Raw genomic sequence first — 17,526 nt, 5'->3', positions numbered from 1 at the left:
AAGATATGGTGCCCTGTCTTCTGTGTGCTAAAAGTTATGAGTTCTTTTTCTGGTGTCAGGGGTGGAGTGAGTGTATCAATTCCCTTACAATCACTAGCTTCATTCCTGGCACACATGAGAAAAATACTTTTAACCTTTTAAAACACTGCAAACATGCTCAGCTTTATAACCTTAGCTCGAGCACCTTCCTGAACCTCTGCTATACTGGGGAACCCCTGCTATACTAAGGACTCCGTGTATACCTGCAGATATATTTTAACCCCTTAATACCCATTTACCTTATCTGGAAGATGTTGCAGCAGGGATCCTGGCGGTGAGTCGTAAGAACGTTTCCAGGTTCCAAGGTTGGCGGAGTAATGCGCTTAGCTGTATCCGGAGATATCACTCAATCTCCGGATACAACTGTAGGGGTATCCCATAACCCGGAATCCTGCTACATAAACACATTCTGCAAAGACTTTCTCCGCCAAACCCACCCTGAAATGTAAAGCCTAGAAATCTCCCGATCCCAGCAAAGGCAAAAATCACTTTTTAATATCGCAAGATCAGTATACAGTTGCAGTAATATATTTTTGACATCTGGGTCCCAGAGCTGACACTCTAAGACCCTAACACACGGGTCAGGGTTAACCAAGTGGGCTTGACTTTTATTATAAGCCTGGTTAACCCCTTCACCATCACACCCCACCCTTCTCTCTCCCTCCCTTACACATCCACCCCTCTCTCTCTTCCTGCCTTACACCCCCACCCCTCTCCCCCCTACACCGTCACCCCCCTCTCTCCCTCTCCCTCCCTTACACCCCCACCCTTCTCTCTTCCTCCCTTACACCCCCACCTCTCACTCCTTTACACCCCCGCCTCTCCCTCCCTTACACACCCACCTCTCTATCCCTCTCTCCTCACCACCTCCCTCTTCCTCTCTCTCTGTCTCCCAACCTCCCCCAACTCCCCCTCCCTTTTGCCCCCACCTCCTCTTCCCTTACACCCCCAATTCTCACTCCCTCCCTTACACCCCTCACCCCTCTCTCTCTTCCTCCCTTACACCCCTCACCCCTCTCTCTCTTCCTCCCTTACACCCCCACCCTCCTCTCCCTCCCTTACACCCCTCGCCCCTCTCCCTCCCTTACACCCCCACCCCTCTCCCTCCCTTACACCCCCACCCCTCTCCCCCTTACACCGTCACCCCCCTCTCTCCCTCTCCCTCCCTTACACCCCCCCTTCTCTCTTCCTCCCTTACACCCCCACCTCTCACTCCTTTACACCCCACCTCTCCCTCCCTTACACCCCCACCTCTCTATCCCTCTCTCCTCGCCACCTCCCTCTTCCTCTCTCTCTGTCTCCCAACCTCCCCCAACTCCCCCTCCGTTTTGCCCCCACCTCCTCCTCCCTTACACCCCTCGCCCCTCTCTCTCTCCCTCCCTTACACCCCTCACCCCTCTCTCTCTCCCTCCCTTACACCCCTCGCCCCTCTCTCTCCCTCCCTTACACCCCTCGCCCCTCTCTCTCTCTCTCCCTTACACCCCTCGCCCCTCTCCCTCCCTTACACCCCTCGCCCTCCCTTACACCCCTCGCCCCTCTCCCTTCCATATACCCCCACCTCTCTCTCTCTCTCTCTCTCTCTCTCTCTCTCTCTCTCTCTCTCTCTCTCTCACACCCCCACCCTTCTCTCTTTGTCCCTTACACCCCCACCTCTCCCTTCCTCCCTTACACCCCCACCTCACACTCCCTTACACCCCCACCTCTCCCTCCCTTACACCCCCACCCATCCCTCCCTTACACCCCCACCCATCCCTCCATTACACCCCCACCCATCCCTCCCTTACACCCCCACCCATCCCTCCCTTACACCCCCACCCTCTCTCTTCCTCCCTTACACCCCCACCCATCCCTCCCTTACACCCCCACCTCTCCCTCCCTTACACCCCCACCCTCTCTCTTCCTTCCTTACACCCCCACCCTCTCTCTTCCTTCCTTACACCCCACCCCTCTCTTTTCCTCCCTTACACCCCCACCTCTCCCTCCCTTACACCCCCACCACTCTCTCTTCCTCCCTTACACCCCCACCCCTCTCTCTTGCTCCATTACACCCCGACTCCTCTCTTTTCCTCCCTTACACACCCACCTCTCCCTCACTTACACCCCACCTCTCTATCCCTCTCTCCTCGCCACCTCCCTCTTCCTCCCTCTCTCTCTCTCTCTCTCTCTCTCTCTCTCTCTCCCAACCTCCCCCAATTACCTCTCCCTTTTCCCCCCACCACCTCCTCCCTTACGCCCCCACCCTCACCTGCCTTATGCTCCTACCCTTCCCCCACACTTCCCCCACCCTTCCCCCACCCTCCCTTCCTTTACATCCTCTCTTTTCTACCCCTATTTCTCTCCCACCCCTCTCTCTCCCACCTCTCTCACCCCTTACACCCCACCTCTCTCTCCCCCTTACACTCAACCTCCCCACACTTGATAGCCTCCCTTCCCAGACTCGATAACCCCCCTCCCCACACTCAATAACTCCCACAAAATACACACAATAACCGCCCAATACACACAATAACCCCCCCAATACACACAGTAACACCCCAATACACACAATAACCCCCACAATACACACAATAATCCCCATTTGCCAATAAACATGTAACCCTGGTGTGATACAATCAACACACTCGCACTGCACCTTGGCAGGTTCGTCTCCAATGTGCTATGGACATATGACTCTTAATGGACATGATAGCAGCCAATGATAACTAAGAGGGAGAGGAGCCTTTAAAAGAAGGGGCGGCCATGATAGCACTGCGGCTCGTGCAGATCTGATCTCCATCAGGTTTGGTCTAGCGCTGCTGAGTGATCACGGGTGCATGTGGTGAGGGGATAAGCTGACCCAAGTCAGGTTCTGACCGGGAGTTCGAGTGTCGTCGGAGGGGACCCTCAACAGTGGTACCGAAGCACCCTTTGCAAAGTACAGGCCTGCAACATGTTAGCTCCCACGGTGTGCCGGCACCATCATAAAGCCAACATACCGAGGATCGGGGGGTCATTCACTACGGACATTTATTTACACCCACGCAGCGTTACTGTTCAATGTAATGTTTTGTGACTGTGCATGTTATGATTAGGGATCCTCTGCTGAGGATCACAGGGTATTGGGTTTGAGCCAGGGCATACTTAAAGCCGTTTTACCACCCATACGCTAGGGCTTTATTTCCCGCTGTCTGGCCGTAGGCCACGTGTGGCACCTTAAGTATGTTTAGGACTCACACCCCCCACCTCAGCAAAAACTATAAGCCTGAGGACTAAAAGTGGAGGGTTTACATACACAATAACCCCCCCCCCCACATTCCACAATACACACAATAACCCTCCCCTTCTGCAATACACATGTAGCCCTTGCTTCCAACCCTCCCCCCTCTCCCCCTACAGGGATCGTGTAGCTACATGGTGTATTCTGGTGCTGGTGTCTACCTGTTGGTGTGACAGGAGGCCTGAGGGCTCCATGAAGTTGTGGGGAGCCATCAGGTCAGGCTTTCAGCTGGTTGTTCTTCCTTCAGCGCAGCGCCTCCATCCCACGAGGATCCTGGGATGGCCGGGATGGTTCCTCACAGGCAACTCTTTCTCTGATCTCAGAATCAGACATCACACCACACAAGGACACGCACACAAACACACACCCGAGAAATTGACAGTTAGTATAAGTGCATGCGCAGGCGCAGAGCAACCCCAACAGAGACACAACACACACACAGTCACACACAAAGAGACGCACACAAACACACATCCGAGAAATTCACAGCTAGTATAACTGCATGCGCAGGCGCAGAGCAACCCCAACAGAGACACAACACACACACAGTCACACACAAAGAGACGCACACAAACACACACCCGAGAAATTCACAGCTAGTATAACTGCTTGCGCAGGCGCAGAGCAACCCCAACAGAGACACAACACACACACACACAGTCACTCACAAAGATGCACACAAACACACACCCGAGGAATTCACAGCTAGTATAAATATAGATGTGCAGCACGGTGCACATTCGCAGGAGCAGCAGCAACCCAAAGGCACAGAGTCACAGACCCACACACACACAAACACATACATGAGGAATTCACAGTTAGTATACATATAGAAGTGCAAATAGCTCAAACAGGGTGTGTGTGGTGAGCACACGTGTTCCAAGTCAAACTTCTTTGCGTTTTGTCACTGAAATTGTGTTTTGATTTTTAATTAAAAACAGCACCATCACAAATACAATTTCTGCGACAAAACAGTGACAAAAGACAAAGAAGTTTCACTTAAAATGCGCGTGCTCGGCACACACACAACTTTTATCTCAGCAGGTTTGGGGGCCTCTTAACATAATTTTTTTTAAAATAAACTCCAAAACAGCTAGAAATAACATTTGTGATCTGCTTTTAATATCACGCTCAACATCATGTTTGGAGGGAAATGCACCTTTAAAGGTCCTTAATGAAAACAAAGAGCTGATTGAGAAATAGATAACTCCCCCCCCCCCCACATTGCAATTCACAAACTATATTAACTCATCTCAGTGATATGTTTCTTAAGTTATTACTAGGTAAATCATCCTATGGATTATTAACAATTTTGGCAGCTTTACACTGCCAAATAAAATCCTTTAACAATTTCTTGTGGGATGGAACAACACCAGTAAATAAGACAGAAAGATAAAGGTGAATAAAACTCACCCTTCATGTTATAATATTTTACAAGCATTTCCTGCATAAACCTTCAAAAAGTAATATGCTTATTGGATTTTTATTAATTCAATTTGGTTCTATATGAAACCGCAAGTTGAAAATATTGGATAATCAGAGGTAGATAGTAGATATTACTCAGAGTAACCAGTAGGTGGCACTCCTATTTTAATAACAGTAGTTCCCAACGTTTTTTACATTGTGCTTCCCCTACTCCTATTTCCGCCACTCCTATTACACTATTGCTAACACAACTATTTGAAAGAAACAGAGCAGAGACCATAAATAAGTCAGAGAGAACAGAACGTCTAATAAAGAGAATAACTTAATGATTAAATAAAGTAAAGTATTATTATTTTTCTTAATGTAGCCCTCTTTCCCCTTGGGGTAAGGTGCTGACTTTACCTGTTGGATCATAGAGATCTCAAACCTCCGCCACGGGGTGCCTGTGTACAGCGCCTCCACCTGGGAGGGATCCCAACGTAGTGGGAGTAGCCCCTCACAGGAACCACAATACTGATGTCCATACATAGTATATGACAAGAATAAACTTATTCTAAAGAACATGTAAATAAACAGTGATAACCGGATAATAACTCTACTGGTTACAGCTACCCCTTCGCCTCGCAGGACCTTATCCCACCACCGTGTAACCCACACTGTGTCCACCATACCTGAGGGGCCCTCGGGCACCCAAACACCTTGGTGTCCACAAGAATAACAGCCCCACCCTTGTATGGGGTCAGCGCTGCCACTATGATGTATGTACTCTGTTGGTGCACTTAGGATATAGGTACCTGCCGGGTGCTCCAGCACATTCCCTGTGGCAGCGGAGGTAAGAGGGGGTAGGGGGGTGAAACGGAGGACCGGGGAGCATGGGGGACCTGGCTACCTTAATTACATTTTATGATATTTGTATCATATTCACAAACTTCCCTTAATCCAAAACCAGCTGTCAAACCAAAACTCGATTTTTTTAGAGGCAAAACAAAAACACCAGGGTCAGTGAATAAGGATTGGTGTACTGTATAATATATGTAACGGTGTTTCTGGCCCGGCCTGACCCACCCAATCTCACATTGGCCCCTGTGGTCTAACCGGACCCCATTACAGTGTGGATATGTCATCTGGTGCACCTGCTGGCTACAGGACTCCTGAGTCTCCCGCATGATGGTGTGTGGGGAGAACCCGTCAGACAGGCAGCTGAGGTAGTGTGCTGAGTCTCACCTAGTTCCAGTGCAGCGCCTCCACCTCACCAGGGTCCCTGCGTCCGCAAGGGGATGATCCTGGCGAGGAACTCCTCCGTGGTGCTCCTCTCTGTACACTCATTCCAGATAGGTACACGAGAGGGTTTCTGGCTGAACTCATCTTTATTGACACGGCAGGGCAACTGCCCTCCACAAGGAGTATCTTCAGCCGCTCATCTCGCCAGTGCTCCCTTTAGTTAGGTATGTCACCCAGATCAGGGATTCACTATTCCCGCAGGAATCACTGTCCTGTGCCAGGTCCCTGGACACAGCCTCCCATGGAGTTACTATAACATAACTGACACTCTGATAGAACTTTAACTCCTTCCTCAGCTCTGACAAGAGCTTTCCAGCAACACTCACAGAACTCAGAACTAACTTTGCAACACAGTGCTGTGCCTTATGTAAGCTTCTGAGGCTGACACATCTCTGACATCACTAACCATGGAGTCAGAGCATGTGACCAGTCCCAGCCATACACAGAGCACCCCACCAGGGTGTGAGGGGAAACCTCCATAATTACTGCTGGCATGCCCACACTTACCAGGCCTTACTGCCAACAGGAGAGATGACTGTAGGCATTTTACATGACCGCTACATTCTCCCCCTGGTGAATCCCATCGTCCACGCTGGGACCTAAATTTGTATACCTCTTTCCAGGAAACACTGTAACGGAAAACATAATTAACATCACACAAATTTCCTCATAATACAGTACACATGAATACAGTCATTCGCCAAGCCCGCCCCGACCAGCAGCCACGAACCCGCGTAATGTCTCAGTACCCCCTTAATAATAGTGATCTGGGTCAGGTTTCCTCACTTCCCGGTTACCCATATCCAGGACCGTAACATAATAATGCCTAGGTGATCCTCTCTCTGGCACATAGGTCACCCTATGTTTGTGAACATTTCTCCCTATGCTCCACACTCGCATCAGGGTGTCTATTCTTTCTTCCGCCTTTTTACCTACTATGTCGCTCCCCCTATTGGTTAAGTACAGCTCTATAGTTTCTTGGAGCCACGTTTCCCTATTGTCCTCAATTTCATCCATCAGGGGCTCCGGAACATAGGGATACTCCAACCCATGGGATTTTTTATATTTGACTATTATAGCCCTCTCCGCCCTACTGACCCTGGTCAGATCCGCATTACCTGCCCTCCCAGGTAACACCCATGATAGGGGCTCATCAGAATCTACTGGGTCTGACAGTGTGTCGGGACCCATGGGCGCTATGTCCCTACGCTCCAGCTGGAACCACCTCTTCTGTAGTTCCCTGTCCCTCTGCTCTGGTGTAAACTCCCCCTCTTTCCACCAAAAGTCTACCACGTCCTCCCGCCGGATGAGGAACCGAGTACGGTCCATCCATGCGGAATACCCCTCAAATAGTGGAGCCCACCACCGGGTCTCCTTAAAGGGATTAGGCCCTGGTTCTCGGTCGTCATCAAACGAAAACACCCCTGACGACCTTGTGGATCGCGGTTTGGACCACCTCGAGGACCCCGGAGCCTTTACTGCCGGTTGGGGTGCTGTATCCGCCACCCTCAATTCCCTTCCTCCCCGTGAATCACCTTCCGTAGCTCCACTGAGCTGCCTCTCCCCAGTCCGTTTTTCCTCCCCCCCCAAAGGAATGTCCACAAGTTCCAAGCTGGGCGGTGAACCCGGTGACAGTGTGATAGGGGTAGGGGCATTAGCTAGGGCATGGGGTTGGGTATAGGGGCATGGGACGGGACCCCACGGGGTTATGACCCGCTCCTGGCTGTCCGTAGACTGGTCCAAGGATGATGTCTCACCCTCCTCAGTCCTGACACCGTCTCTCCATTTTCTGGGCAATACGAGCGGTCGGGGGCCTTCCCCCAATCGCCGAAGCGTCGCTGCTTCCCCTTCCTGGGTTCCGCCGTCGCCACCGGAAGTGACGTCCTCCCCGGAACCGGAAGCGTCGCCATCTCGCGTTGGACCCCCATGCGGGATCTCTTCTCCCACGACATCCGGTTGCTCCGCCGTCGCCACCGGAAGTGATGCCGTCCCTCCACGTGCGCGTTGGGCCTGGCGCGGCCCTTCCAGCGCTTCGCCGTCTGTTGTGACCAGGTAAGAGATAGGGCTTTTTGGCTTACCCATCCGCAGGGGTGTAGGCGTCTCTCTCCCATCTCCGCCAGGTCCTGGGATGGCGGGACTCCGTCGGTCGGATCGCCGATCTGCGGGTGACGTCCGGTCACTCACCCCACGGGGCGTCGTTCTCCCCGTCTGTCTTTTCCGCTCCGTTCTTGCTACCGCCAGCTCACGGAGGTCCTCATCAGAGTAGTCCCCTCGCCCCGACCTAGGGGTCGCGGGGCGTGGTGAAAGTCTCTTTGCCCCTGTCGCGGGGTTTAATCCAGCCGCCTCAATGGCCAGTGACCCAGCCGACTTGACCGGCTCCAGTCCCCTGTCTCCGGGACTCGCGCGGTTGATCCACAGCGCGCCCGGGGACTCAGCAGAGCGCCGTGTCACATCCACCGGGGGGTCAGCAGGCTGTATTGGAACGAATGTGGGCATAGGCCACAGATACAAAGTCCCGCAATGAGGGCAACGTGCCATCGTATTCACTGTACCTCCGGGCAGCCCGCATTGTAGGCAGAGCCCGACTACCGTCTCTGTATTGGCCACCCTCACCACCAGCACCCCGCCGGGCACTGAGTAGGGCTGGGTGGAGACCATAGTGCCCACAGTGGAGGAGCAGGCCATTCTTGGTACAGGAGTCACTTCCTGTACAGGTCTCTCCTTCTCTGTGGTTCCTCGCAACTGACTGGTGGAGGTTGCTGGATCCGCCACTCCCTGCTTCGGCTCCTCCCTTCTCTGACAGAGTTGGAACCCGCCCCCAGGGGTTGCAATAATGGGCGGGTCCCACAGGGGAATATCATGCCCCTTAATTAAGGCCGCACCTCTCTCAGTCCTGGTGGGCGCGGTCTGCGTTTTCGCGCCAGTCTCCTCCTCAGAGCTGGAGTCTTTTCCCGCGGCTAGTTCCCGCCTTCTCCTTGCAGCAGCTTTTTGCACAAGGTACCTTTGCTTGCAAATCACCTCCACGGCCGGAACTACTTTTTGTAGTGGCGCCGTCTGGATATCAGTCCCTGGGCCCAGTGGGTGTATTCCCACAGGCCATAATTGAAAGTCACTCCCCCTGGTAGAAATCAGGGGAGGGTCCCATAGACTCAACGGTTGACTCAGCACAGGGGCTGAATTAGTCACTGTCCATCCCGGCGCAGCCATAGCTTTTGCGCCATGCCCCCCTTCAGGGCGGGGCTCTGCTGTTCGTGCCATTCCCGGCCAGCTCTGTGCAAGTCCTGCAGCAGCCATTTTTTCTGCGCCTGGCCCATGCGGTTTCCCTAGCAAGCGGGAGCCGCCATTTTGGTTGGTTTTTGCGCCCAAAAAGTCCATTCGTTCGCTCTCCTCACGGGGTTCTCCCCCAATTATAACAATTTCTTCACACTCTTCAAGGGTGGCCCCTCGCTGTCCCATACAGGATAAAAACGGGGCAGCCATAGCCTTCGCTCCGCTCCAGAGCAGCCTGGTCAATGACAACTCGGCGACAGTCTGCTCTTCAGTGGGTTGCACGCCACGGGTGCCCTCCCCATCAGCCTCTGTCCGCCATTTTACGTTCTCCGCGCCACGCGGATCCTCCACTCTCTCATAACAGTTGTCGTACATGAGGCTCCACTCTGCGGGGCAGCCACCACACCGGTACAATAAAGATTAGCTCAGCACCACCACATGTGTACTTTATCTAGGTGTGACTCAGGGTTGCACTACCTCAGGCTAGGCTCACTCTCTCAGTGTCTGCTGTGACTCCTTCCTCCCAGTCTGTGCTCCCTACGGTGAGTGTCTGGAATGGCTAGGTACTCTGGCTGGCTCTGCCATGCAGTACTTGGGGCGTCTACCTGTCTTGGTCAGCCTAGCGCAGACCCTCTCCAGGACTCCTGACCAAGTTAACAGGCTGTCCCTTCTGGCATCCTACCAACTAGCACTGCCTCAAGGTGACTCGGTCAGCTATAGCCCGCTCCAGACCCCTCACTCCCTTCAGGCCCCTAGGTTGTCCCTGCGAACTGACATACTCCATCAGCCCCCTGACCACCCCTAGGTCCGTCCCTACGCAGCACAAAGTGGCAGCAGACACTCTCCCTGTTTCCAAGTGACCTAGCTAAAGCCTGTCCTGTTGACGGATCTGATCTCAGCAGCGCCTCCAAATGTAACGGTGTTTCTGGCCCGGCCTGACCCACCCAATCTCACATTGGCCCCTGTGGTCTAACCGGACCCCATTACAGTGTGGATATGTCATCTGGTGCACCTGCTGGCTACAGGACTCCTGAGTCTCCCGCATGATGGTGTGTGGGGAGAACCCGTCAGACAGGCAGCTGAGGTAGTGTGCTGAGTCTCACCTAGTTCCAGTGCAGCGCCTCCACCTCACCAGGGTCCCTGCGTCCGCAAGGGGATGATCCTGGCGAGGAATTCCTCCGTGGTGCTCCTCTCTGTACACTCATTCCAGATAGGTACACGAGAGGGTTTCTGGCTGAACTCATCTTTATTGACACGGCAGGGCAACTGCCCTCCACAAGGAGTATCTTCAGCCGCTCATCTCGCCAGTGCTCCCTTTAGTTAGGTATGTCACCCAGATCAGGGATTCACTATTCCCGCAGGAATCACTGTCCTGTGCCAGGTCCCTGGACACAGCCTCCCATGGAGTTACTATAACATAACTGACACTCTGATAGAACTTTAACTCCTTCCTCAGCTCTGACAAGAGCTTTCCAGCAACACTCACAGAACTCAGAACTAACTTTGCAACACAGTGCTGTGCCTTATGTAAGCTTCTGAGGCTGACACATCTCTGACATCACTAACCATGGAGTCAGAGCATGTGACCAGTCCCAGCCATACACAGAGCACCCCACCAGGGTGTGAGGGGAAACCTCCATAATTACTGCTGGCATGCCCACACTTACCAGGCCTTACTGCCAACAGGAGAGATGACTGTAGGCATTTTACATGACCGCTACATATACATTGTTGGGAATGGAGTTGGTTGATGAACTCTGACATTGGTATAAATATACACACTGTATGCTGCCTTGGTCAGTTTCAAGATGTATGACTACTTTTTGAAAGCACTGATAGGCACCAAGAAAGAACTTTGTGCAAACCCAGCATCCTGTAAAAATAGTTTGTGGTTGCAATAGCACAACGTTCAAACATCTATTACAAGAGAACCAAATTGACTCAGTGACATTAATACAGATTAACACTAAGTGATTAACACTTTAAAAAAAAGACACATGTTGGTATTTTAAAATACATTTTTAAAGTCTAGAAATGTTCCCTTTTTTCCACTTATACCAGTTACTTTAAACTTGTGCATTGGGTCGTTTATAGGACAAAGTGACTGTGATTCTTGTTAACTTTAGCCAAATAGTAAGGTAACCTGATTTATTTTTGCCCCCTACCTGTCTGACCAATGATGGCATAAGATAATGTTATTCTATTAAACATATCACTGCTATTAATTCCCAATTAGTCCCAATAATGATTTAATGACTATCTTCAAGAAGGTGTAAAAAGATATTACAACATTTAAAATTCACATTTTCTGCAGGACCTTTATAGCTTTTATAATTTGTCACACAGCAGTGGTTCTTAAAACTGTGGTCTCTAAAAAAACAAAAACCCGTCAGTGCTCTGGAATAGGGGAACACGTTTTAAACTCATTTCACGCCTACCTAATGGGTAGATCCCAGTATGTGTGCTTTATGAGCCAGATGGAGACTGGTTAATTGACTCTAGCTATAATTAACCTGCTCCTTGCTGGACTCATTAACTACAGACAGGCTCTATGTGTGCTGCCTCTTTAAACCAGGGAAAGGCCCTGTCACATACATCCCCCGTTTGTTGGTATCTTGGGGTAGCCACAGCTGAAGTCCATTCCTCCACTCAAAACGAGAGTGGTTGGAGGGAGAAAACCCTCAGCCACGCTGGGACTGAAGTTCTTTCTCCAGGTGCCCTTCACTCCTCCCAGTATTTTTGGGGTTAGACTTTGGGCCACCATCTGACACTCCTGATATGAACCAGCAAGGGTTGCCACCTTTCTAGAAGTTCGAGTCAACGATAAGTGGCCGTTGTTGAAGAGGACATCAGTTCCACAGTCTATGTGTCTGGTGGAGTGTGACGATCAGGGGTAATCTGGCCTGTAATAAAGGGGTTATACCCGGCTAGTTACCCCTAATTCGTGTGGGGAGAGAAAGGGTTAATGTATAATGTACTATGTATGTGTATTCCAAAGCACTTGTATTCCCTGTGACTTCAATTCCCAAGTTTAGTTAAGCAGGCAAATGAGGTAAAGTGTTTTGTGATCTATGGGTAAGTACTGTGATGTAATTTGGGAGTCAGCCCTGCAAAGTGTTCAGGGGATTATGTGACTGTATGTACTAATTTCTCAGATAGCAGACTTGTAATGGGATTTGCATGTGAGTTACATTTGTATGGAGGGGCCTCTGATTTAATCAGGTGAGGTTCCTGCAGATAAATGTGCATTGAGGATGAGCTGGGAGCTTTGGGAGTCCCTGAATACATAGGGCATCCAGTGGCTTTGTTGCCAAGGTGTCTGGAGATATTCAGGACTATCAAGCTGCAGAGCCATAAGGAGTGGGGATGGGCCAGATAACATTAAGTATCTGCCATCAACCCCTCCTATGGGTTAGACAATGCCCAGCCATTCAGCCCTAGACTTGGTGTTGCCGAGGCAGGGGGGGACACTCCTGCTTCCTCCCAGAGTTCTTAGCCTGTTTGTGATGGGAATTCAAACCCTATAAAGGTTGTCCCAACCCTTGGGTTGTAGAGTGTTCGCTGTTCGTAGTTGGTGGTTTGTGACTCTAATCCAGCAAGGGAGAATTGCTAGCCAGTGTTATTCTTGGATACTTCACCCTGTTCTTTTACTGTAAGTGTTATTTTTAAGTGTCATTTGTGTTACAGTGTTGTGTTTGCCCGAAAGGGAATAAATCTTCAGTTTATTTTATCATTTTGTCCTGTTCAATCAGTGCCCAGTATGTTCGGCTTGAATCAGGTCTGGTCTACCGTGACATGCAGATAAAAAGTGTCTCTTACTACAGTATATGTGCTTATATTCAGCGCTCGTTCGTCGGTCCTGGAGGACTTTTTTCAAGCATAGTCTTTCTATGATGTGCTTAGCTTCCTCACCTCTGTAAAGGACTCCTGGCTCAAACTCCTTTTTCCACTTTACCAAGTCTTCTTCCCTGAGACTATGGTAACCACCTGTGTCTAGTTCAGTATCAATGATCGCGGGTGGTTCAACCTGGGCAGAGTTTTTATCGACTATGATTGGCCCCTGTGACATCTCTGTTTGGTAGTCGGTAGATTACTTTTTCTACACTGACCGAATCTTCAATGTGTGGGGAAATTCCAAGTGATGTCTGGTGGTGTATCTCTGCTACAGTAGCACCGTTTTGAAGCTCCTTGAGTACCAGGGGACCCCCCGGTCTACATCTTTCTCATCCATCACAGGCTTATCCACAACAAGCATGACCCCCTTATCAGTAGAGAGGTCATTTGTATTTGGTTCAGGATACTTACATTCCAGTGCATCAATTTGGTTGCAGTTCTTCTTTTTTTGAGTTGGCAAACCTGTAGTCTTGTGCCTTTTTCTCTTGCAAAGACAACTAGTATTGTATCTTTAGGGGCATGATCACAGATACAGGGCTGTCTCATTCTAGCCAAAGACTGAAACCTTATAGCGGATATTTTCATCTTGAAGAATCTGGATTGGGCCATGTGGGCACGGTAACATGACTGGATATGTATTGTGCTTCTCAGTCATAATTCGGTTCTTCTTTTCTGAATTTTGTGGAAAGACTATTGTAGTACTGAGACAGTATTGTGGGTGCGCTTATAGCAACACACAGATTGCTTGGTTGTGATGTAGGACCTGTATCTGGATTGAATCATACAAGCAACATACTTCATTTTCCTGCAGCATCTTTTCTGCAGATACTTCCTAACATTTGACTCATGTAAAATGACACATTGCTTGAAATGTTCATAATTCATTCTTTGTCATTGCATGCTCCATATCAACTGAAGAAGGCAGGTTGCTTCATTTTGGCAATAAATCTGGCAATTTTTCCTTCCTCGATATGCAGCCGGTAAGCCTAGCTTCGCTGAGCGTTTTCACAGGTACCTATCTCTCTCCAATCTTCCTTGGATGAGAGCTCGGACGTATTTCTGGATTGTTAGCACGCTTCTCTTCTTTCTTTCTGAGTCTGCTCTGAACTGAGAGAGTTCTAATTACAGACACAGGGATTTGCTCTTTTCCTGGTGAAGAGCACCCTCTGCTTCTTCCAGTGGTAAATGTACTTCCAGCTTTCCTCATTGGAGTTGTTGCTTCTCCTTAACTTCTTTACTGGCTTAAGCCAGATATGAAACCTCCTCTATCAGGCTTCTATTCTTTCCACAGTCTTTATAAGTCTCAGGGCCTTCTAGTTGTCCTCCTTCCATTTAGGCACGTCTGAGTTGAGGTTCCTGGTCTCCTGGCGTGACACTTCTAGCTCTAGGTTGAGGGCATGAAGCTCTTTCCGAGAGACTTCAAGACCCGTACTTAGACTGCGGACATCTTTTTGAGAGACTTTCAGCTTTGTTCCCTGCACACGTGGTGGGGTAGACTTAGGTCACAGAGTCAATAGCCTGCGTAGTTCATCATCTGTCGCCGTCTGCATTGTGGCTTTCTCAAGCGCAGTGTAGCTTTCCTGCCTGGATGTGTAGCCCTTTAATTCTGCTCACTGTAGGCAAACAAAAGCACAACAATTGTCCCAGATGTTTTCCGGGGCCTCTTTGAAAATCAAGAGCCACCTCTCGTCACAACTTCTGACACCGTATGTAGGAAACAAGTGCAGAGGTATAACCAGGGAGACGTATTTAAGGGAAAATACACGTTGGCTTTTATTTAGCCTGTGGCTTTAAACAGTTCAGTACAGCTTTATATCAGCATGCAAAACAAACAAACAGCCTATCCATTTATTAGGGCTAACTCATTCTTCCCCGTCCCTATCTGCAGGGCTCGGAGGATAGGCCTCTTACCAGCCTCTGACCCAAAGTCCAAAGAGGTAACTGTTATCAGTCCGGGTCTGGGTTTCTGTTTGTGGGGTGCACCTTCTGGCTGGTTACAGTGACCGCTGTGTCTTGGAATTGAAGGGCTAGTTCCCTGGGATCCCTCTCTGTCAGCATACACCTCCCATGTGCTAGAGAGATCTGTTCCTTTGAATCTCTTCTAGCAGCACAGGCCCTCTGTGCTCAAGAGACCTATGGAGTTTGTGCAGCACACATTTAAACCTGCATGATGAGCCACAGGGAGAGTGGATAATTGAATCTAGCTACAATTAACCAGCTCCTTGCTGGACTCAACAGCTACAGACAGGCACTATCTGTGCTGCCTTTTTAAACCAGGGAAAGGCCCTGTCACAGAGTCTTTTTCAGGCTCTAACTCCAACCCATTGGATGTCACCTGCGGTGTCCCATAAGGCTCTGTTCTGGGGCCCTATCTCTTTTCAGGCTTCATTAGTGATCTATTTACAGCTTGTAAGGGAGCTTCAATGCACATGTGTGCGGATGACACAATCTTATATGCACACAGCCCTAGTCTCTTTTACCTTGGACACATACTTCAATCTGATTTTTTTTCAAGACTTAAAAACTGGATTTCCCTAAACAAATTGTTTTTAAACACTGACAAAACTGTAACAATGGTATTTGGGACTAAGGCTAAATTTCTACAGCTTCCAGCGACAGATCTAGAGATCAGATCCAACTCTAACACCATTCTATCCCCTGTCACTAGTTTTAAATATCTGGGCATATGGTTTGACTCCCATTTAACATTTGGGTTTATATTGATACTTTGATATATATTTGATACTTTGGCATCCTAAACCTATGCCAAACTAGGTGTATAGGAACAAATCCTCCCTAAGCCAGATGGCCAGAAAGTACATTACACAGCCTAATACACAGATACTAATGCCAATTATCGACTATGGAGACATAGTATATGGTACAGCATCCCAAACTCACCTTAGCAAACTAGACACCCTCTACAACTGAATATGCCGCGTTGTCCTGCAATGTAACTACAACACACATCACTGCGAAATGCTCAAAGAACTAGATTGGTTATCACTTGAGTCTAGGTGCAAAGTAATTTTTTTCCTGTCTTACCTTCAAATACTTTCTGGACAAGCTACCCACCTATCTGAACAAGCTCCGCATGCAGGCCCCTTACCCCATGAGATCTGACTCAGAAAGACTGTTCACTGTTCCAAGATTCAACAAAGTATCCGGTCGCTCCTCCTTCTCTTACCGTGCACCTCACAACTGGAACAACCTACCAGAGTCTCTCAAAGCTGCCACTGTCTAAGTTCTTTTAAGACTTCAGCTGCCTCACATTTTAATCTGGTCTGGAACTGTTACATACACCCATACCATATACTATCTTAATTGTTCATGAAATGTCTTTAAATATATCATGTATAACCCCTGTTCATGTAGCGTAACCATGTACAGTATTGTTATCATAACTCTGTGCCCAGGACATACTTGAAAACGAGAGGTAACTCAATGTATTACTTCCTGGTAAAACATTTTCTAGATAAAGATAAATAGGCTTTGGAAGATGACTCCTTTACTGTTGGAAAAGTTTACTGTACTATTGAATTTATGTTTTTCAATGTTTTTATGTTTGTTGCTGTTGATGCATCAAGCCTCAGTGATAGATATATTGACAAATCAGAATATGTTTTGGCTTTCCTTGCAGGGTAAATACATTGTCTGTTTTGATCCCCTTGATGGCTCTTCCAACATAGACTGCTTGGCATCGATTGGAACAATATTTTCCATATACAGGAAGGTAAGAGCAAATATGTCAACATTCACTATTTTTGTCATCCCTTCTCTACTCTCAGTTTTACATTTATTATCTTGGTGCAACCTAACCAAACATATTTAAACTAACCCTTATATTTAATGTACAAATGGATGTCAATTAATGTATTTATTTTATTTTCAGTGCACTTACTGCACATGGGTTCTAGGTTTCAGTCACAGTAATAGTTACATTGAAGCCATACTAATTAACTCTCACTTACAAGCTGATTCCCACCAGATCCCCTCTGAAATCTGAAAAATTCCATTCAAAAGGAAAGCACATCAAATACTATTTATTTAAAAAGTAACATAAACTAATGTAGCCCCTAGTGTAGCCTGCTAGTTTCTGTCAAATGTTGATTGGCTAAAGGGGTTAACTGTGTACGCTCACTCAGGTTTCTCCCCTCCCCATTCTATTAAGTATGATGACAGTGTAAGGGTTTATATAGCCACCCCTTATGTTCTAGAAGCAGGTTCTTCAGAGTTCTTACTAGCGTCCTCACAGTGAGTCCTGGAAATAGGTTTGTGTCTTTAGTTAATATATATATATATATATATGATATATATATGATGTGTCCCGCCACCTTCTGTTGTTTTCCTCTAAGATAGCA

General features: G+C 48.8%; 1 protein-coding gene across 1 annotated transcript in view; it reads left to right on the top strand.

The window, feature by feature from the left end:
* Positions 1-17,526, top strand: part of LOC142494651 (fructose-1,6-bisphosphatase isozyme 2) — an 82,340-nt gene that overhangs the window by 11,381 nt on the left and 53,433 nt on the right. The window contains exon 3 of the mRNA XM_075599085.1: positions 16,806-16,898. Coding sequence (XP_075455200.1) covers positions 16,806-16,898 — 93 coding nt within the window. The remainder of the gene's footprint in view (positions 1-16,805; positions 16,899-17,526) is intronic.

This window comes from Ascaphus truei, chromosome 1, assembly GCF_040206685.1.
Source record: "Ascaphus truei isolate aAscTru1 chromosome 1, aAscTru1.hap1, whole genome shotgun sequence".
In the NCBI taxonomy this organism is placed as follows: domain Eukaryota; kingdom Metazoa; phylum Chordata; class Amphibia; order Anura; family Ascaphidae; genus Ascaphus; species Ascaphus truei.
Note: the sequence above shows the minus strand (reverse complement) of the source record. Positions and strands in the feature narration are given on the sequence as shown.